The sequence below is a fragment of the Cynocephalus volans genome, chromosome 6 (assembly GCF_027409185.1).
Source record: "Cynocephalus volans isolate mCynVol1 chromosome 6, mCynVol1.pri, whole genome shotgun sequence".
Classification (NCBI taxonomy): domain Eukaryota; kingdom Metazoa; phylum Chordata; class Mammalia; order Dermoptera; family Cynocephalidae; genus Cynocephalus; species Cynocephalus volans.
Genome location: NC_084465.1, coordinates 51,732,928 through 51,754,946, shown reverse-complemented (window position 1 = coordinate 51,754,946; position 22,019 = coordinate 51,732,928). Strand labels below are relative to the sequence as shown.

Genomic DNA, 22,019 nt, shown 5'->3' with positions numbered 1-22,019 from the left:
AATCACATTTTCTGGATAGATGAGTCATCTCAGAGTGCTAAAAGTATAGGCGCCGTTCCAACTTTTGTTCTATTTTCTGTCCCCATTGTTTTTAATAACTGAGAGCTGCAATTGTTCTAAATCATCGCCTTTGTTGGTTTTGAGATTTTATAATTGCCTATTGTGGCTTTTGCTAGATCGATTAAAGTTTTTGAGGTTTTTCAGCAGCCTGAGAACAGTTTCTGCAGTGGTTTTATGGTTTTTTGTTTTTTTTGTCTTTTTTTTTTAAAGAGGATGTCTTCATATAGTGTTGTGGCTTTAATTTTTTTTTTTTTTCCAATAATGCTTTCTGTATGAATAACACGACTAATTTCTTTATAGGGTGATTTCTAACCTAGAAGCAAGGAATTTGGGTAAGAAAAGACCTGTAATAAAGCCTTCTGGGTTTCAGTCAGTGTTTTGTTTGTAATACTGTTCTTCCTCACAGCTGTGGGTTAGCAAGAAAATCACTTCCAGTAGTGTAATGAAATGGTAGCACCTTTTAGTATCTTGACGTTAGAGCAGCTACGCAGCTCTTTGCACATCTATCTTGGAATCAGGACCTTTGGGGATGGCTGCTGAATGTGCTTTTGTGTGAGGAGTCACTTGGGGGTGGGCCTCTGGTTTTGATCATTTCTGCTCATAGAATTGATCTAATTAACGTGCCTTCTGGCGGTACCCACAGGATGCACTTTGGCAATTCTCTTGGCTTGGGGCTGCTTTCTCTCCAGCTGTCTGATTATACAGGGTCTTCAGCTTGTATGCATCTTTCATTTTGGTTAAAACTTGGGCATGCACTGGGCTAGTTCCTATGGGTACAAAGATGGGGAGCCTCTAGAGAGTGGTGTAGTTCTGGAAAAAGAGCATGGGTTCGGAAGCCACACAAAACCAGACTTAAATTGCAGCGCTGCCACGTGCTGACCACGTGCTCTTGGGTGAGTTATTCATCCATTTTGTGCATTGTCCTCCTCAGGACTAGAGTGAAGAGAACCTGAGAGTAAACAGGGTAATGTAGATAGCACTGAGCACAGCGCTCAGCCCACATGTGTTACCTGAGGTGGCTGCTTTAGCGAGTGTGTGAGGAAGAAATGCTAACCCATCATTTCTAAACCAAGGGACAGGTATTATGTAAACCCCGGGTGCAGGGGGTGAGGGGCTAGGTCAGGAGTGGGGATGGTTGGGGGAGATAGGGAGGTGACATCCCAGAGGACTTAAGTCTTGACAAAGAAGGGGGACTTAGGTGAAATGGAGGAGGGGAATGCTGAGTATAGTATATTCAGATACAAGCCTTTTTTGTAGCTGTGGTCAGAGGAGCGCATTCATGCCCCATAAAGGGCAGCCTTCATTAAATAAGCTGGTGTTTTTATATCCCACTCCTGTTTTGTGGGCTTGGCTGTTTTAAGTATATGTTGGGTGATGCTAACGGAAATTATTTTATATGGTGCACAGTGCGTAGCTGCATATCCTGTCGCTGTGCACACAGCCCAGGGAACTGTGATGGTGAACTTGTGGTCCAGCCCAGGCTGATAATGCCTGGGCTCACTAAACAGCCCAGGGGAAGCAGCCTCTTCCTGTGTTACCAGGCCACCATTCCTGAAGCCAAGGTTCTGCCCTGCCAGACAGGGGTGTGAGTATGTGCAATTCAGGCTCACCCTTTGCATTGCTAGGGGCTTTGAAATGTGGAGAATGTTGCTGGTCTGGTGGGAGTTTCTGTTGTCTGCACCTCCTGCCCTGCTTACAGAGCTGCTCCTGCTCTGTGCTTTTAGGCCTGTTTGCATCCTGTTACTAGTCAGTCTCTCTTAATGCCCTTTAGGAAACTCTTCCCTTCCTCTCACATGCTCTGCTTGTACTAGTTTCCCGTGTAGAATGCTGTCACTGCCTGAAGCAGAACACTCAGTAAAATGCACGGCTGTTGGGCTCACATTTTGAATTATTTCATCCTGATCACGAGGATTGTGTAGGATACAGGTAGAATTTATCTCAAAGGGCCTCCCAGAAGGAGTCGTCAGCCCACTGGGCAGGGCGGTTCTGTCTTCTTGGCTGGCGGTGCTGGGCCTCAGGTGTTCTGGGAGAGGAAGAACAGAGCATGAAGGTGTGTTAAGGCAGATCTTCCAGTGAGACTGTTTGCCTGCCACTCCGCTCTTGCTAGTGCAGTGCAAGTCATGGTGAAGAACGTACTATTTGACTTAACCTTACATATCACTTTTCCGTCTTGATCTATTCACCTTTTCAGTCTGATAGCTTGTATTATTTGCCACAGTAATTGGTCTTGTCAGCTCAGTAACTTCCAAAGTCACTGACTATGGGGGTCAGAAAGTAGAAGGAAGAGGGAGGGGGAAAGAAGAACAGGTAAAGGGACACAAAAATCAACTATAATGTATATTGAGAAGTTAAAATAAAAAAAGAAAAAGAAAGTAGAAAGGAGATGTGCAATTCTTCTGTCGAGCGGCTGTCCCTTGGTTTATGGCCCCTTTAAGGTTAAAAGAGGGCCCAAGTCCCTCTCTCTCCAGTGAAGTAGAGGTTCTTAGACAGTGGTAAGTTCCAGTGTTGAAGAGGAATCAAAGCCAGAGCCTATTGGTACTGGAGAATGTGTTCCTTATTTTCTTTCTTTCTCGGTTTTTCCCTCTCTCTGTTTCACAGGGCTCTCTGAGTTTGACCTGAGTGATCAATTCAGCTTATAGGACTAGGTCACACTTAGCTAGTGAAAAAAATCTTCATCTTATTGGGGCAGTGTTATGTATTCCCAATGACTCAAGCAAGGGAAACTGGGCTGATTCTTTTCCCTTCTAACTCATTTTCTGAAAACTACCTTGATTGACTGTTGGCTGTGTTTATTTTCAGAGCCAAGATTAACGCCCCTCTTGCAGGAGGAAGACAAACACCAGAGGCTGCTTATGGGGTTGGTGAGTGGTCAGTGGGCTCTTTAGGTGCCAGCAAACAATGGGCCCCAGGAAAAAGGAAAAAGCTGGATTGTACTTTTCATTCTGATCTAAGTTTTCATTCATTTGCTCAACACATGGTAGTTGCCAGCCATTATAGACCCTGTGTGTCCAGTGGTAAGTGGCACATATGATTTCTGCCCTCTTGGAATACATAGTCTAGTGGGAGAGATACACATTAATTACACCAATAAATATATAATTACAAAATTATGCATGACAAGAAATGTATAGCATGGAGAGTGTTTTTTTAAAAAAGGAAAGAGCAGCATGTTTGTGTCATTTGTATTTGGGGTTTAAAATGTAACAGAATAAAGTATTCTTTCTCAAGAAGTTCTACTAGGATGACCAAAGAAATATAAATCAAATACATTAGAGAACAGAATTGTCCTTTAAAAAACAAAACCTTTCGGGCCGAGCCCGTGGCGCACTCGGGAGAGTGCGGCGCTGGGAGTGCAGCGATGCTCCCACCGAGGGTTCAGATCCTACATAGGAATGGCCGGTGCACTCACTGGCTGAGCGCCGGTCACGAAAAAGACAAAAAAAAAAAAAAAAAAAAAAAACCTTTAAAAAAACACATTAAAGAGACATCTGGAAAATCTAATAAAATATTTTAAAATATTGTGTAGACTTAGATATGGGATAGTCTATTACCTTAGATATGACAACTTAAAAAATATGAGAAAAATACATATAAATCCATATTTATACCCTTGAAACTTCCAGTCAAATAGTTTTCTTGGCAAATAGAAATGGCCAAACTTGATCCAAGAAGAAATAGAAAAGCTGAAAGCATAATAACCATAAAATAATTTGGGAAAAAGGTCAAGATTATCTTCAAATAAGGTCCCAAGTTATTTAACGAGTTAGTTCTTTCAGACTTTTGAAGGACCAAATTATTCCCATGGTATGTAAATCACTTTTTGAGAGAAGATAGAAAGCTTCTCAATTACTTAAAGTCATAATAACCTTAAAACCAAAATTTGACAATGACTGCTTTTACTTAAGAATATATAGATACTACAAGTTTAATTAAAATACTTTGCGGTGGTCTCTTGAAAATACAACATGGCCAAGTGGAGTTCTTTCCAGAAAGCTTAATATTAGAAAATATATTAATGTAATTCCTATTAAAAATTCAAAGAAGAAAAAAAGATAATCTGTATGTGTGCCTACAAGAGGATGAAATCAAATTCCACTTCTGGAATATACTAATTCAGTAAGACAAAGAATGGTCTAATACAATAGCCAACATTCTTCTTAATTAGAATACTGGAGGCATTCCCATAAAAATCAGAAGGAAGTTAAGGGTCTTTGCTATTTTCTCCATAATTTTACATTGTTCTGAAAATTATAGCAAATGCAATAAGAAACCAAAATAAAAGAAGATGCTATGATTGTCTAATGCAACAAATGACATAATCAACTGGGAAAATGGAAAATAATAAAGAACTTAGTAAGCTAGTGATTCTATAGTTTCTTTATTTAAATTACAATTAGCTAGTTAGGAAAGATATGGAAAACAATATTCCATTTCCAATTCTTAGTGTCTAGGTCTAATAAAAGTACAACGAAGAAGCCCATGAAATTTCTCTGACAAGTGACTGAGTAGTTCACTTGAGAAAGTACATAGGAGTGGGACTAAGATTACCAGATATCTAAATGTGTTGTTGATCTATAATAATAGGAAAAATACAGTTCATACACACAAAAAGGCCACCAGTAGACTCTAGTTTAAATTCGAATCCTTAGGGTATAATAGATGAGGTATTTAAAACCCATGTGAAAAGAATTTTTAATCAGTTAGTCAGTGGTTAAGTATTTGGAAAAGAAAATTTAGTTTCTTCCTCCCCCAAATACCACCATTTAATACCATAAAACAACAGATCTTAGATTAAGGAGTTTAATATAAAAAATTAAACTGTGAAAGAATTTGAATAAAATAAGTGGATATTTAAATAATACTCAAATAAGACCTATACTAAAATTATAAATTTGACTGAATAAAAACTTGAAAAACAAAAAAGCAAACAATAAGTCTACAAGAAACATTGGCAACATGTGACAATGATAAACATTTGTATAAAGTTTATAAATCAATTAAGAAAATAGAAGGGAAATGGACAAAGGCTTTGACCAACCAGTTTTCAAAAGTAAGTGGCCAAAAAGTCTAGAGCAGGGGAGAAGAAAAAAGTTTAATGTTGCTGTAATCAAATGACAAATAGCACAAGTGGTTTTTTGGATTTTTTTTTCTTGTCAAATTGCCAAAGTTTTAAAGATTATGCTAGTAAAATTCAGCATACAGGGAACTGGATAGCTTCATAAAATGCACTTGTAATATAGTATAACCACAGTGGAAGGTATTCTGGCAGTGTCTTGCAACACTTAAGTATGTGATCCAACAAATTTCATTTCTAGGAATTTAGTCTGACCAAGTAATTGGAGATATGGCAAACAACTTTTCTATAAAGGATGTTTTTTATGGTATTAACAATAGTAGAAGAAATATCCCATATGTACATTAAGGGAATAAATAATTACAGTACTCTCATAAAATTAAGTACTGTGCAGGCATTAAAAGTGTGGTAAAGAATAGCGACATAGGAAAACTATTATATGAAAAAACAGGTTACAAAACATTGGAATGGCTGTGCACACCAGAGAGGAGAAAAACCCAAAATGTTAATGTAGGATTACGTAATGTTAGGATTATGGGTGACTTCAATTTTCATCTTCATGGTTATTGTAGAAAAATTGAAAAGCACAAAAGAGTATGCATTATTTCTTAAGAAGAAAAAATTAATTTTTTAAGGAGCCAAATCAATTAGCACATACAGGAGACTGACTTGAAATAAGATACCACTGTGTATTGGCCCTGAAGGCCACAAGCTAGGTTTCGGTTAGGGTGTTATGTATGTGAATTTGCTAAAATAGAAGATATGTGCATATATGTTGTCAGTTGAATAATTCCCACGGGCTGTTTATTGGCACAAAGATCAGTCACTGAACAGAGTGTTTCGGCAAAAGGGAGAAGAGGAAAGAGGAGAGGAGGGGGAGAAAAGCAAAAGGTGGGGAGGGCTGGAAATGCTAACCACTGCTTGGAGAGGCCCAAGGATGATCAGAACAGAGTAGGTGTAGACACAAGCCTGTTTGGAGGCACTAGAGTGAATATTTCATTACCTTTGCATGTCAAGGCACTGTGCTGAGTGTCTGGCCACTGTGCAGAAGGAGGTACCCAAGGCATTTCTTTTCTACTCCTGCCTCTGTCCTTCCAAACACCCAAAACAGTCATTCCATATTTAAGTTGTTCCTGTTAATTCCCCAGGACTCCAGGAGCAGTTCTCCAGGAGAAACTTTAGTTCTTTGGTAGATTCCAAATCCTTTGACTTCTAAGTTGCTGATTCCACTGGCTTCCTTGGAGAATTCTCATCAGGACCTGGAGCCTGATGCTCAGTTGCTCACTGTGTTTTGGGCAAATCATAAGTAGTTCCTCTTGAGGAAAATGTTGGGGCCCCCTGATTTATGCTCATCAGAAAAATATTGAGAAGTATGTATTTCTGTTGGTGGGATCTTCAGATCCAATATTTTTCATATTGATAAGGAATGTTAATAAATGGATCTAATTCAAACAAGATGCATGTGTGAGTAGGTAGGTTGTGACTGACCTAATGCATATCCTTTTCCAGATGGTGTCTGAGCTAAAAGACCATCTTTTCAGACACCTACAGGGTGTAGAAAAGAAGAAAATTGAACAGATGGTTCTGGACTACATTTCAAAACTGGTCAGTTTTTGCTTTTTGTTCTCCTCACCTCCACCCCACCTCCACCCCACCTCCACCACCTGTACCGGATTCTCAGAATGTGTTTCAGTGAATCCATTTGTGCATTTTTCAAATTAGTTTTTTTGTAGCTCTCTCATTCTCAAACCAATGTTTTTGGTGCTATAGATTGAGGAAAGGGAAATAACCAATAAACAAATAACTTGGTTTTAAAAGTGGTTTATTGCCCTCTCTTCAAATAGCAATTATATATCATGGAAGCATAGGACAGTGAATTTAGTATGGTTGCCAAATGTTCACATCTCATCTTGGCAACTTCCAGCTCTTTATTAAACAGTAAATAATGATTTCTGTACATGGAGGTTTATGTAGACATGAGAGAACTTGAACTTCAATTCTTAATTAGCTCCAACAGCTCAAGTAGGCCAGATTCCAGCTCAGTTGTATAAATACTAGCACATTGGAGTCTGCTGATGAGATTGGCAGTTTATTACCAGTCCATGTATAAATAGAAGTGATGTGACTAGACGGAATTTTAAGGCTATCTTGAGTCTTTCAAAAGGCCTACAGGGTTGAGACCTGTTCCTGCTGAGGATATGCTTAACAAATTTAAAAAAACATTTTTCTAGAAGGAGGACATTCCATTGTTTCTCTTAAGTTTGGATAAAACCAGTATGCAAATGAGCTGGTGTGTGAACAAATATTTTTGTATTGAACTCTGGAATATTAGTTAAATTTATTAGATGTAACCCTGACTTAATCTCTTCATGTTTAATTTTAATGTTTTCTGCCTTTGTTGCAGTCATTAGTATCTGTTTTTAAATAACATTTGAATTTCTATAGTAAGGTTTGAGTTTCATGGTTTTTAACTTAGGAGGAGGGGTTGGCATTCTCATGTTCTGATATTTATAATCAGGGCATTAAATCTTTCTTAAATTTTCCTTCTCTGTAGAGTTGTTACTGATCTTCCCCTTGTTGGTACTAACTTGCTTTCTTTGTCCTTTAATTCATATGCACAATTATGTAACACATCTACCTATGACCTTTCTTTCTGTTGAGTTTAAATCTTATCTTCCAAAATGCTGAGAAAGGTTTTTCATTCAAGCATCATTCTCCTTTGTAGTTAATCATACAGAAGATTTAACACTAGTTTGTGTTAACAAATTCTAGAACCAGTAGGCCCAGAAATGATTCGTATGCAGTCTCAAAACTCAATATCCCTGACTTTCTGAATCGGCAGTCACTGATGGAGGCCTAGTCTCCCTGCCTGCCTTTAAGCAGAGTGGCTGCGCAGCCTTTCTAAAACACGTCCAAGGAAGTAGCTGCAGCACCTTATTATATGGTTTACATGTTATCTTACTTGATTTCAGCCAAAGAGAAACAGACTCTGTTTCGTTGAGGATAAATAATGGTTGCCTGTGCATCTCTGGAGATCCTTTCTGCTTTGTCCTATGCTCTTAACTCACATGTGCAATACATGGATTCATGGCTGATAACAGCTCCATGGAGACTGCCCTACAGATGATAGACTTGTTGCAAAGTTAGAATGGGTTTCTGGATAAAGCTCTAAGGCAAAGAAATCTATCTCCTTTGGTTGATCATGATTGATTTATTGATCACCTATCTTCTAGTCAGTGTGCTAATTCTTACAACAACCTTATTAAGTACTTCCCTCTCATTTTATAGATGAGAGGATGCTGAGATTTGGAGAGGGATAGATAACTTGTCTAGAGTTACACAACTACTAAAATATGGACCCTGGACTTGATGCCAGTCTTGCTCCACAGCTCACACTCATGATCTCAGTGGTTAGATCTTGGCCCTTGCAGTGTAACAGGCCTGGAGGAAACCCGGTGACCCTTGACCTTCACTGATGGATGAGGGTCTGTAAGTGTGAATGGCATGGCCAGTTAGGCAGGCTGGGGCAACTCAGCTGGAGCAGTGCCCACATAGACAGAGGGTGCTCTGTTAGATGCTGGTGCATATTTTCAATCTTTCCATTTTAGATTCCAGCGCCTCACAGTTGACCTCAGAAGGGCTGGTTGTGTGTCTGTGCACAGTCTGAATGCCAGCTGCCCCGGGTGTGCTTGTCAGAGCTGTGGAGGGATAGCTGTAGGGGCCTTGAGGGAAAGGATGTGAAAATTGGTTAATGGACTGTCTTTACCTCTAGCTGGATCTCATTTGCCGCATACTGGAAAGCAGTTGGAGGAAACATAATCTTCACTCCTGTGTTCTCCACTTGTACGCAAGTATTTCTCATTCTTTTTGTGGTGTACAAAGAGCCAGAACAACCCTGATTACTGCCTGTTTTAGTAAAGCCGTTTTGAAACTGACTAGTTCAAAGCAATTCTCACCAGCCCCAACACGATCTATCTTAGTTCTGTGCTTGGCATTTAATGTCATGCCCCTGTTACTTCACCCGTTCTCTTTCCCTGGCTTATGGTTAATGAGAAGGGAGGGACACATGAGCCCAGTATTGCTGAGAAGGGGAATTGCAGTTAACACATTTATTGTTTTTGTGCCTATTGTCTGGTTAGATTTTAGGCATTAGGCTGATGGTCACTGTCATATTTATGAGGCTTTCTACAGGGCATAGCATTTCATGCTTAGCATGAATCCCCCTGTGTGTGATACGCAAGAGCCACTGCTTAGAACAAATGGGGTTTTAGAGATGAACTCCTTGGCTGACATACGGCTTTATTTTGACCCAGCAATGGGCATGGCAGTGCTGCTGAGTTTGCAGTCTTTCACATCATGACCAGGATTTTGGAAGCTACTAGCAGTTTGTGTTTACCTCTGCCTCCTGGTAAGTCTTGGCTCCTTTGTCTTTTGGTATAATAAATTTCTTCTTTCTTCTTCACATGGTCCCTGGACTTTGGCACATTATGAGTTTATGATGAGACTTGTGTGTGAGAAATTGTGTCTGGCATCACTGGAAGAGATGGGCCCTGAGGCTGGTGCCTGCTGACTGGATCTTCCCTGACTGCTAAACTATGTTCTGGTTTGTTACTAACTTCAGGGAGCTTAGGCTGGTCCCCGTGAAACTGTCTAGGATAATATGAGCCAGTGGAGCTGATTCAGGGAGCTGATTCTCTGCTCTCTCCAGGCCTGATTTATCTGTTCAAAGTGTCTGAAGGTTAATACTCGGAAGGAAGTGGGTCTGGCTCAGTGCCAAGAATTGAGCTGCTTCTTACATGCTTGGGACTAAAAATTTCCCTTAGGATTTTTTTTTTAATTGAATCATAATTGATTATACTACATATTTTTTGGGTTCAATGTTGACATATGTTGAACAAATATATTACTAGTATGTATATTGTTACAAATTGTACTTATTCTTTATGCCCCTTGTCCAATCTCTCCCCATCCCCCTCTCCCCCCCCCCACCACTGATAACCCTAGATTTCTTCTCTCCCTCTGAAAGAGTGATGGTTACTCTGTTGATTTGTTGCCTAGATGATCTGTCCAATGCTGAGAGGTGTGTTCAGGTCCCCCAATATTATCGTAGAGCAGCTGCTGCTTCTGTCACTCTGGAATGGGCTTTGTGGAGAGAGACATACTCTTCTCTTCTTTGGTCTCTGCTGGTGACTCTCCTTGTGTCAATGCATTTCAGTGCCTGGTGGACCATCTATGTGGTGGTTGTGGCATCTAGCCACTTTTGTGGCAGCCATGGTTACTGTGGTGGGCCATCCACATGGAGGTGATGGTTTTGGCATGCTCCTTGGTGCTGGTGATGTGCCTTGTTGTGGGGGGGTCCAGTCCCTGGCTCTATGCCTTGGGCCCCCAGGTGGGGCCCCGAGGTGCAGACAGTGTGCCTGATTGTGAGGGGGTCTGGACTCCAGCTCTATGCCTTGGGCCCCCAGATGCTGGTGGTGTGCCTGGATGTGGGTGGGGGGTCTCATCCCTGCTCCAAGCCCTGGGCCCCTGGGCAGGGCCCCGACGTGCTGGTGGTGTGCCTGGATGTGGCCCTTAGGATTTTGAAGTGGGATCAAGCCAGGCCTCAAAACACCCTTGGGACATATATATACAGTCATGATTTAATTGGTCATTTGTTCATTCAGTCAACAAACATTTGTTGAGCAACTATTACATGCCAGGTAGTGTGCTAGAAATTAGAACAGTTACAAAAATTAAGAGTCTAGTTGGGAAGATGTGCATATAAATCAGTATCCACTTTAAGAAATAAGCTCCTGTTTGCTATAAACTATGTACCTTCTGTTTGTTACATATAAGTTTTTTTTTTTTTTTTTGGCCGGTAAGGGGATCGCAACCATCAGCACGGTGTGGTCTGCACCACGCTCAGCCAGTGAGCACACTGGCTGAACCCGTGGCCTCGGTGCTCCCAGCACCGCACTCTCTAGAGTGAGCCATGGGGCCGGCCCATTTTTTAATTGTTGTAAGAACACTGAATATGAGATCTATCCTCTTAAAGTTTTAAATGTACAGTATTGTTAATTATAGGCACAAAGATGTATAGCAGAACTCCAAAACTTATTCATATTATGTGACTGACTCTTTATACCCAATGAACAGCAGTTCCCCTTTCCCCCCGCCCCAGCCTCTGTCAACCAACATTTTACTATGTTTCTGTGAGTCCGACTACTTTAGATACCTCATAAAAGTGAAATCAGGCAATTATTGTCGTGATTGGCTTATTTCACCTAGCATAATGTCCTCCAGATTCATTCATAAATGTCACATATGGCAGGATTTCTTTTCTAAGGCTAAATAATATTCGCTTATTTATTCTATATTTTCCTTATCCATTTATCTGACAATGGAAATTTGGGTTGTTTCCATATCTTGGCTATTGTGAATAATGCTATAATAAACATGGGAGTGTACATATCTCTTCAAGATTCTGACTTTCTTTGGGAGATATATCCAGAAGAGAGATTACTGGATCATATGGTAATTCTTTTAATAACTTTTTTTAGGAAACTTTATACTGTTTTCCATAGCACCTGTACCATTTTACATTCCCACCGACAGTGTGCAAGGGTTCCAATATCTCCACGTTCTTGGCAACACTCACCTTGTTTTTCTGATAATTGCCACTCAGAGGTGTGAGGCAATATCTCATAGTTTTGACTTGCATTTCCCTGATGATTAGTCATACTGAGCATCTTTTTCGTATACTTGTTGGCCATTTGTATGACTTCTTTGGAGACATGTCTGTTCAAGTCCTTTGCTCATTTTTAAATCGGGTGGTTTTCTTGCTATTGATTTGTTTGAATTTCTTACATGTTTTACATATTAACTCCTTATCAGATATATGGTTTGCAAATATTTTCTCCCATTCTGTAGGTTGCCTTTTTCACTCTATCGATTGTTTCCTTTGCTGTGTAAAGCTTTTTATTTTTTTTTTTTAATTGAAACATAGTTGATTGTACGTGTCTGTGCGGTACAGAGTTGAACATCAATAACCTGTGTGCAATATGTGATGCTCAAATCAGGATAATTAGTATATTCAACATTATTGTTTTTAATGGCCCTTTACCAATTCCTCCCTTACCCCATTCTCTCCTGCTTTCCCACCTCTGGTAACCTCAGTTCTGTTCTCTCCTTTTGAAAGTTCAGTGTATTATTGTGATTGTATCTTTCTTTCCCTTTTTTAAAAAATATTTATTTATTTTTTAGCTCCCACTTATGAGTAAGGACACATGGTATTTAACTGTGCTTGGCTGATTTCACTTACCCTAATTTTCTCTAAGGTCATCCATGTTGCTGTGAATGGCAGAATTTCATTCTTTTTTATGGTAGAGTACTATTCCGTTGTGTAAATATATCATATTTTCCTCATCCAGTCATCTTATGATGGACATTTAGGTTGGTTCCAATTCATGACTATTGTAAATAGAGCTGCAGTAAACATGGGAGTGCAGGTATCCCTTGCACATGAGGATTTCCATTCCTTTGGGTATATACCCAGAGGTGGGATTGCTGGATCATATGGCAGTTCTATCTTTAGTTGTTTGAGGAAACTTATAGTGTTTTCCATAACGTCTGCACCAATTTACAGTCCCACCAACAGTGTAGGAGTGTTCCCCTTTCACTGCATCCTCACCAGCATTTGTTATTCTGTCTTTTTGATATATCTCACTGTGGTTTTGATTTGCATTTCCCTGATGCTGAGTGATGTTGAGCATTTTTTCATGTCTGTTGGCCATTTGTGTATCATCCATTGAGAAATGCCTATTTACCTCCTTTGTCCATTCTTTAATTGGGTTATTTGGTTTTTTTTTTTTTTACTGTGAAGTTGTTTGAATTCCTTGTATATTTTGGATATATTTGGATGCATAGTTTGCAAATATTTTCTGCCACGCTGTACATTGTCTTTTTGTTCTGTTAACTGTTTCTTTTTCTGTGCAGGAGCATTTTAGTTTGATATAACCCGATTAGTTTATTTTTCCTTTTGTTGCCTGTGCTTCTGGGGTTGTATTCATAAGGTCTTTGCCCAGTTCTACTTCCCTATGTTTTCTTTTAGGAGTTTTATAGTTTCAGGTTTTATATGTAAGTCTTTAATCCATTTTGAGTTGATTTTGGTATATGGTGAGAGGTATGAGTCTAGATTCATTCTGCTGTTCCTGTGTCTATTGAAATAATCATAGTTTTTGTCCTTGATTATGTTGATGTGGTGCATCACATTTATTGACTTGCATATGTTGAGCCATCCTTGCATCCCTGGAATGAATCCCACATGATCGTGGTGTATAACTTTTTTGATGTGTTGCTGTATTCTGATTGCTAATGTTTTATGGAGGATTTTTGCATCTGTGTTCATCGAAGATATTGGCCTATAGTTTTCTCTTTTTCGTTGCATCTTTGCCTGCTTTTGGTATCAGGGTGATTACTCGCCTCATAGACTGAGTTTGGGTAATGGCCTCTGTTTCAATTTTTTTGAATAGTTTGAAGAGATTTGGAATTAATTCTTTTTTAAAGGTTAGGTAGAATTTAGGAGTTAAGCCATCTGGTCCTGGGCTCTTCTTTGTTGGGAGACTGCTGATTACTGCTTCAATCTCATTGCTTATTATTGGTGTGTTTAGGTTTTCTATTTCTTGGTTCAGTCTTGGTAGTTTGTATGTGTCCAGAAATCTATGGACTTCCTCCAGGTTTTCAAATATATTGGCATGTAATTGTTTATAATAATCACTAATATGATTCTTTGTATTTCTGTGGTATTGGTTGTAATGTCTCCTTTTCCATTTTTAATATTAGTCATTGGGATTTTTCTCTTCTTTTTTAGTTAGTCTAGCTAATAGGCTATTTGTCTATTTGGTTTATCTTCTTGAAAAACTTTTTGTTTCATTGATCTTTTGTATCATTTTTTGGGTTTCTATTTCATTTAGTTCTGCTCTGATCTTAATTATTCCTTTCCATCTACTAATCTGGGATTGGATTATTCTTGTTTTTCTAATTCTTGAGGTGTAGTGTTGTTTATTTGAAATCTTTCTATTCTTTTGATGTGTTTATTGCCATAAACTTCCCTCTTAGTGCTGCTTTTGCAGTGTCCCATAGGTTTTGGTATGATGTATGTTTATTTTCCTTAGTTTCAAGAAAATTTTGATTTCCTGTTTAATTTCTTCTTGGACCTATATGTCATTCAGGAGCATGTTGTTTAATTTCCATGTGTTTTTATAGTTTCCAGAGTTTTGCTTATTTTTGATTTCTATTTTTAATCCAATGTGATCTGAAATGATACTTGAAATGATTTCAGTTTTATAAAATTTGTTTAGACTTGAGACTTGATTTGTGACCTAACATGTGGAATATCCTGGAGAATGTTCCAGAATGTATATTCTGTGGTTGTTGGATGAAATATTCTGTAGGTATCTGCCAAGTCTAATTGGTCTAAAATGTGGGTTAAGTTCTGTGTTTCTCTGATTTGTTACCTAGATAATCTGTCCAACGTTGAGGTGTGTTCAGGTCCCCAACTATTATTATGTTTGGGTATATCTCTTTCCTTATAGTTTTTGCTGTATATATATCTGAATGCTCTAACATTGTGTGCATTTATATTTCTAATAAGTCTTCTTGCTGGATAGATCCCTTTATCATTATATAGTGACCTTCTTTGGCTCTTTTTTAGTCTTTGGTTTAAAATCTGTTTTATCTGATATAAGAACAGCTATTCCTGCTCATTTTTAGTTTCCATTTATGTGGTATATCTTTTTCCGTCCCTTCACTATTAGTCTGTGTGTGTCTTTACAGGTGAAGTGAGTCTTTTGAAGACAGCATGTAGTTGGGTTGAGCTTTTTAATTCAATCAGCCAGTCTGTATCTTTTGAGTGGGAAACTTAATCCATTTACATTTAGGGTTGTTACTGAAAGGCACTGTCTTACTCTTGGCATTTTATTGATTTTCATTTGGATGTTACAGAATCTTTTTAGTTTGTGTAGTTCCACTTTTATATTTTTGCTTTTGTACTTGTGTTTTTGATGTCATATCCAAGAAATTATTGCCAAAACTAATGTCATGAAGCCTTTCTCCTTTGTTTTCTTACAAGATATTAATAGTTTCAAGTCTTACATTTAAGTTTTTAATCCATTTTGAGGTTTTTTGTGTGTATGGGGAAGATAAAGTTTCCATTTCATTCTTTTGCATGTGGATATCCAGTTTTCCCAACACATTTATTGAAGAAACTATCCTTTCCTCACTGTGTATCCTTAACACCTTGTTGGAGGTTGAAGACCTTATTACATGTATGAGTTTATTATTGCATTTAAGTACTAATGAATGTTAACCTTTATGATAGCTGTGACTACATAATACACATGATATATATCAGCTGGTTTTATTTAGCTAATTTATATCTATCGATCCATTAATCCATCATTAATTCATTCCTTTATTTTAAGCCAACACATACAGTGCCCATTTTATGCCTGATACTTCACATAAATTAGCACATTTTATTTTCAACAATCCTAAGTGGTAAGAACTTAAATGTAATCACATTAAATTGTCAGTATCTAACCAGTTTTGGGCCAGCAAAAATGGCACTTTCGTATGATTCACTTTATATTATTCCCATTTTATAGGTGGTGAAACTGAGGCCAGAAAGGTTAAGAAATTTGCCTAAAGTCAAGACTAAGTGACAGAGCCATATTTAAGTCCAGGCAGTCTAGCTTCAAAATCTGTGCTTTTTAAACTAATGTTCTTTACTGCCTCTTGAATTTTATATCCCAGTTGAATTAGTTGATGTTGAAACATTGACTATTTATGGACTCAAAGAATCCCCACGTCATCTTTTGGCTTCTCTGCACATGTGATATATCTGATTAGCTGATACAGGTTGGAATCATTCAAGTTTCCTCTGTTCATAACACCTTATTTTATAAGGTCTTTTTGTAGTAGAGGTACAAAAAGAATTTTATTTATTTATTTTTTTTATAGGACTTCAAAGTGACCATTCATGAGGAGAATAGATGGTTTTAGATTATCCGAATGGAATATGAATTGTGAAGTACCATCTAGAAAGAGTGAAGGAATTTCATGAAAAATATATATGGCCTTCTGGCTTAAATTCTTGTTTATCATTAACACAAAATAGATTAACACTTGTATTTTTGTTTACCGTTTTTATTTTCCTTTTGAAAATAAAACTAACTTACTGGTGACATCATTATGCTTGGGAGATCATAAAAATCTATCTTCAGAGGGATAAGGAGGGAAAAAAGAAAAATGTTATCCATAGTGATTGAGAATTGTTATGAGTAGACCTAATGGCTTGTGTCCTTGGGTCAGGTAAGGAAGAGCAGTTCCTCTCTCCTTTTCTCTTAAATGTTTATTTCCCTCATGTGAAGGACATAATGGAGTGAAGTGACACTGGATCATTGTGTATGTGCCCATGTGTGTATAAATTCAGGGCATTTATACATGTACATAAAAGTGTGCTTGCTTTCCAGGTTGTATTAGTTCCTTTTTGTGTTGCTATAACAGAATACCTGAGACTGGGTAATTATAAAGAATGGAGGTTTATTTAGCTTTTGATTCTGGGACAGCTGCATCTGGTGTGGGCCTCAGGCTGCTTCTACTCTTGGTGGAAAGGGGCCAGCAGCCAGCACATGGTGAGAGGAAACGAGAGAGAGGGGAGGTGCCAGCGTCTTTTAAACAACCAGCTCTCACAGGAACTAATAGAGAGATAACTCACTCACTACCCCCTCCCCCATGGAGAGCATTAATCCATTCATGAGGGATCCGCCCCCATGACTCAGACAGCTTCCAACACTGCCACATTGGGGATCGGATTTCCACATGAGTTCTGGAAGGACAATACATCCAAACTCCATCACAGGTCTATTGGGCTAGTGAGGACTGTTTTGAGTTTCAAATGTCAAAAACTTGTAACCAGAATTGGTTAAAGAAAAGAAGGGAATGAAGACCATAAAAGGCAGTCATGGTTTAGAGCTAGAGCATTTGCTGTTTGAAGTGCTGTTTAAACCTGTGTTCCCCTCACTGGCTAGAAGAGGCTTAGGAGCCCTGGAGAATGAGGACTAAAGTTGGATGGAACTGATGCCTAGTTATAGCCAATTTTCTCTGGTGCTCAGGGCTGACATGAGAAGGAGGCCAAGAATGGACCATTGAACTTGGGACTGCCCAAGGGATAGAGGATGAAAGGTCATCAAGGATTTTTAGGACATGAACACAGGGCTGGAGGAGGAATTTTGAAACCAGGAAATCAATAGGATCAATAATGTAGTATAAACTTTTCAGAAATAATTTGGTAACTTACTTTTCGGAAGAATTTCCAAATCCATTTGAAAAATCTCATGTTTTTGATTAGTAAAATCATTACTTTTTTTTTCTTTTGGATTCAGGGAAGCTAGTGGACTCATTTTGTTGTCAGCCCATTAACATCTGCTGGTGGGCAGAGTCTGCACTTCATCTGATCCTTGATGTTGCCAGGACTTAGGACTGTCCTGCTGCTTATGATTCATGTGCTCAGAGAGAAAATTCCATGATCTCTCTGAATCCAAGCCCCTGCTTGTTGGGCATCATTCCTTTGCCATGTGTGTTCCTAGGAGCAGGCCAGGATTCTTCTGTCATTCCCACATCCAGCAGGTTGCCAAGCCTGTGTGTGTTACCATGCCTCTCTAATCTCTTCCCTCCTTGTTCACTGTCAGCGCCCTCATTACCTCTTGTACATGTTCACACAAGGGCCTCTCTACAGGTCTTCATTCCTCGTGCAGCAAAGTGTACTCCAATGCATTCTTTGCCTGTTGCCATATTAATATTCCAAAAGTAAAACTCTATCTTGCTCAAAAACTTTCAGAGCCTCTCCAAAGTCTCCTAAATTAATAAATTCCTTGCTGTCATTCAGAATTCAACTACTGTCACACACACTGAACTGGTCACATTTAAAAAATGTATATTTATTTTTGTGACTATTTGATATTTTGCCTCTCCTATCAGACTGCAAAAAGGTGTAAGGGAGCAGCAGCTGTGCTTGTTTTGTTCATTATTGTACTCCCAGCCCCTTGTCTGGTGTATGGAAGGGATTTGCTGAATAAATTAACCTTTCCAACCTTACCTCTTAATCATTCCTCTGTCACATGAGATTCCAACTCAACTGGATCATTTCATGTTTTCTGAATATGTTCCATGCCTTCTCACCTTTGGGCCTCTCTGTTCATATTGTTCTATTAACATAGCCACCAGTTATTGAGGGAGAGCAATGTTATAGTTAAAAGCCTAGGCTAAAATCCCAAAGCCTGCATTCGAATTTCAGCTTGCTATGTACTATCCATATGATCCTAGGCAAGTTTCTTAGCTCCTGTGACTCTCTGTTTCATCATCTATGAAATGTGAATCTAGTAGTTCCCACCCCCTAGCATTGAATGAGGATCAAATGAGCCAGTGTACAGATTGAAGTCCTTGGGACAAGTACAGTATTAGCCACTGTTGTTATACCATGCATGTGCTAGGCTCTTTGCAGTCCTGGTTGTAGTTCTCAGAGCAACCCTATAGGAAAGGTACTATAGTGGTTGCATGTTAGGGATGAAGAAATGGAGGCTCAGAAAGGCTTAGTTACCTACAGCTAGTGAGTAACACAGCACGATGGCAGCCTAAGTCTGCTCATGCTGAAACTGGATTTTTCTATTATCTCGACTCAGTATATTCTCTTGCCTCATTTCCACTCCTAGCAATTGCATTTACTCTTCATAGGTTCCCTTAAATGCCGTCACTTCTGTCATTGATCTGGGTTTGTGAATGTTTGGGTAGCTGTCCCCATGAGACTTAGGCTTGAGAGGTTACCCTACCTCTCTATTAAATTTCTATAGATTTGCTATCTGGCCATATCATTTCAATTCTTTCTTTTCTATAATTTAGTCCAAGTAGACTCCAAAAGCCTTTCTCTAGGGCATAACCAGAGATTAGGTCTATAAATTCTTTCCTTCTAGTCCAAACGTTTTTCTCTTTAGCAGAACAGTCCCCATCCCAACAGCCTTTTAGGATGGGCATATGGAGTTTGCAGCTTTTACAGACATATTAAACTGTAAAACCATTTTGCATTTAGCAGGTCTTACCCTCTTTTTGCTCAGGAAGGAACCCAAGAAGGGAATACGTACTCATTGGGAACTTATATACCCAACACTATACTTAGTTGTGATAATACAAAAGAGGAAACTTGGACCTTGTCTTCAAGGAATTTAGTTGGGTCCAGGCAACAAGCACCGGGTTAAGCAGTTTATTAACATGATCTAATTCACTCCTTCTGGAATTCTGGAGATGCTGGCTGACCACGTTTACCCTCCTGGATCTCTCATTCTAGGTTTTCACACTCTGCACATGATCCTTGGGGTTCACTGTCTCCCTTTGCATAACCTGCTGCATTACATTGATAATGGAGTGTTGCTTCTCACCGAAACAGCTGTCACAAGGCTCATGAAAGGTAAGAGACTGAGTTTGCAAGAATGCTAGTTCAGCCCGAGCACCAGCAGAGCTGGCTTCCTGGGTGTGCAACCTGTGTAGACATACAGGGCCTGAATGCACTCAGAAGAGTCCCATACTCGGTTTAATGCTCTGCATCAAATCTTGAGATTCTTAATAATATCTGAACAAGGACCTCCTCATTTTTATTTTGCACGGGGCCCCACAAGTTAGGTAGCTGGTCCTGTTGAGTACGGTGTTTCCTGTAACCATCCTTTGAGTCAATCTAAGCAGACTTACCCATCAAGAGGCCCCCAAAAGACCTCTCAGTCCACACACAGCTATTAGAGTCCTTTTCTTTACACAAGGGCACTTGAGGCTAGGAAACTTGGTAGGCTTATTTCTCAAGAATGTGTCATGCAGAGGCTTACTTTCAGCTGATTAACTTATATCAAGAAATGATGAAATTAATCAGAGATGCAGTGCTTTTGTTAATTTAAATAAGGTCTGCACTATAATCATTCTCACTTATTCAATTGTGGTATTTTAATAGACAAGTTTTGTATAGACAGGTTTTGTTAGTATATTGCCCTTCCTTAAGGTACCTTCTGTTTTCAGTTAGTCAGCAAAATTGCTCTGTGACTGGCAGCCTGTTACAGAAAAAACCCTTTTTATTCAGTCATAAACAAAAATTTTCAAAGCATTGTTATGTTACCAAATTAGGCTCTTGGGTCCCAAAGCCACAGAAATGGACAATGCACCTAGCAGTAAAGCAAGGAACGCTTTATTGAAAGAGGAGATAAATTCAAGGGGTTAACAGGTCCATCATTCTGCACCTCTGGAGATGGTCCGTTCTGTTCATCTTGGTCGCACCATGGGTGTGTGCTCAGTTAGGGCTGTGGTCCTTGCACCTGTTCAGTAGGTCCAAGATGATGGTGGTGTTCACTTTAGTCCACCCAGGAGGATCTTTGTAGCAGTCACCTTGAAGCTTTGTGTGCATGCAAGAATTCCTAAAAGGGTCTTAAGGTTAATCTGTAACTTAATTTTTACAATTATGGTAAACAAACCTTGGAGGGGTTTTGCAACTCAGTGAATATCTGTTCTCCTCTTATCTCAGTTTATTTTATCAGGGTAGGCTATGGGGTAATTGTACCCTGGGGTGTGGAGGGGTCTCAGGTCTGAGGAGTGGAAAAGTAACAAAGTGTCTTCTGTAGGGAAAATGGAGTCAGTTTGGTTCACCAGCCCAACCCTGTTCTGTCTCAGATTAGCTTGAGAATACAAGGTTGGGAATATATATTATCTGGATGAACCATTCAAGTGTTAAGAACTTGCTGAGGTAATAAAATAGATATTTCTGTTTTGTTTGCCAATCTCTTTCTTGTAGATCTGGACAATACAGAGAAAAATGAAAAACTAAAATTCAGCATCATTGTGCGGCTTCCTCCGGTAATCCTGAAGTATATTTTATTTTTTTCCTAAGGTTTGGCATGACCCTTCTTCAGTTTCTTCTTGCAAGAAGAGCATTTACTGGCTTTAAGCTAAAGTCAGTTGACTTTGTTTCACGTTTCGGCCTTTTCCAAGAAATCCCATCTGTCCCCACCCCTTTGTCAGCTGTTCCCCACTGAGCCTACAAACGCTTGTTCCTCTGGCTTTGCAGTGCTTTGGCACAGCTCACTGAGAACATTTAGCCATTTTCTCCACTTAGGAAACCACACAAATAGTTCCATCTGAAAGGGAGGGAGAGGGGAAACATGTGCTTTTGGCACTTAAACTGATAAGAAATTTAAATACAGGTGAGGTCAGAAGGTTCTGGAACTGCATTTCCTCCTACTGCATTTCTACCAAGGCAGGAAAACATTCCCAGGTTCACAGGAAGAATGAGAAACATGAGGGAAAGAGTTAAAAAGGCACTCCTTTTTTGTTGTTATCATTTGGAGGATATTAGCTCTCTGAATCAGAAATACTGTGAAAATGTGAAATTCCACAGCATGGTCTTCAGAGCCTCTGATTCTGCAAGTTTCCTACCCTAAGAGCTTCGGCCAGCTCTGCCCACTGTTTATATACCTTGAGTACTTGCACCTCTGGCACTGTTCTCCCCCAAAGGGGATGTCCATTGCCTTTCTGGACCTAATTGTAACAACCCCTCCCCGTCATGGGCTTACTGAAGCAGAGGCAAGAATAGGAAACAAAGCATATTTTCCATGGCTAGCTATCTCTGGGGAACGTTGCTGAATATTTAGTTTGGACTCCAAATATGATTTTTTTTTGACCCATACTCTTAGGGAATTAAAATTTTCTAGGCAAGACATGGCAGAGAAGTTGATATAAACATGTCTACAACCTTTAGTTTCCTTTCAAAACATCACTTAGGGTTGGCATGTACATCTCCAGTTTTGAAGAGAAGCAGATA

At 39.2% G+C, this 22,019-nt stretch overlaps 1 protein-coding gene across 2 annotated transcripts in view; it reads left to right on the top strand.

The window, feature by feature from the left end:
• GSAP (gamma-secretase activating protein) overlaps positions 1–22,019 on the top strand; it is an 85,531-nt gene that overhangs the window by 61,882 nt on the left and 1,630 nt on the right. For both annotated transcript variants that reach the window (XM_063099440.1, XM_063099439.1), the window contains 7 exons: positions 361–392; positions 2,860–2,921; positions 6,644–6,739; positions 8,907–8,977; positions 9,448–9,542; positions 19,512–19,631; positions 20,994–21,055. In XM_063099440.1, coding sequence (XP_062955510.1) covers positions 361–392; positions 2,860–2,921; positions 6,644–6,739; positions 8,907–8,977; positions 9,448–9,542; positions 19,512–19,631; positions 20,994–21,055 — 538 coding nt within the window. The remainder of the gene's footprint in view (positions 1–360; positions 393–2,859; positions 2,922–6,643; positions 6,740–8,906; positions 8,978–9,447; positions 9,543–19,511; positions 19,632–20,993; positions 21,056–22,019) is intronic.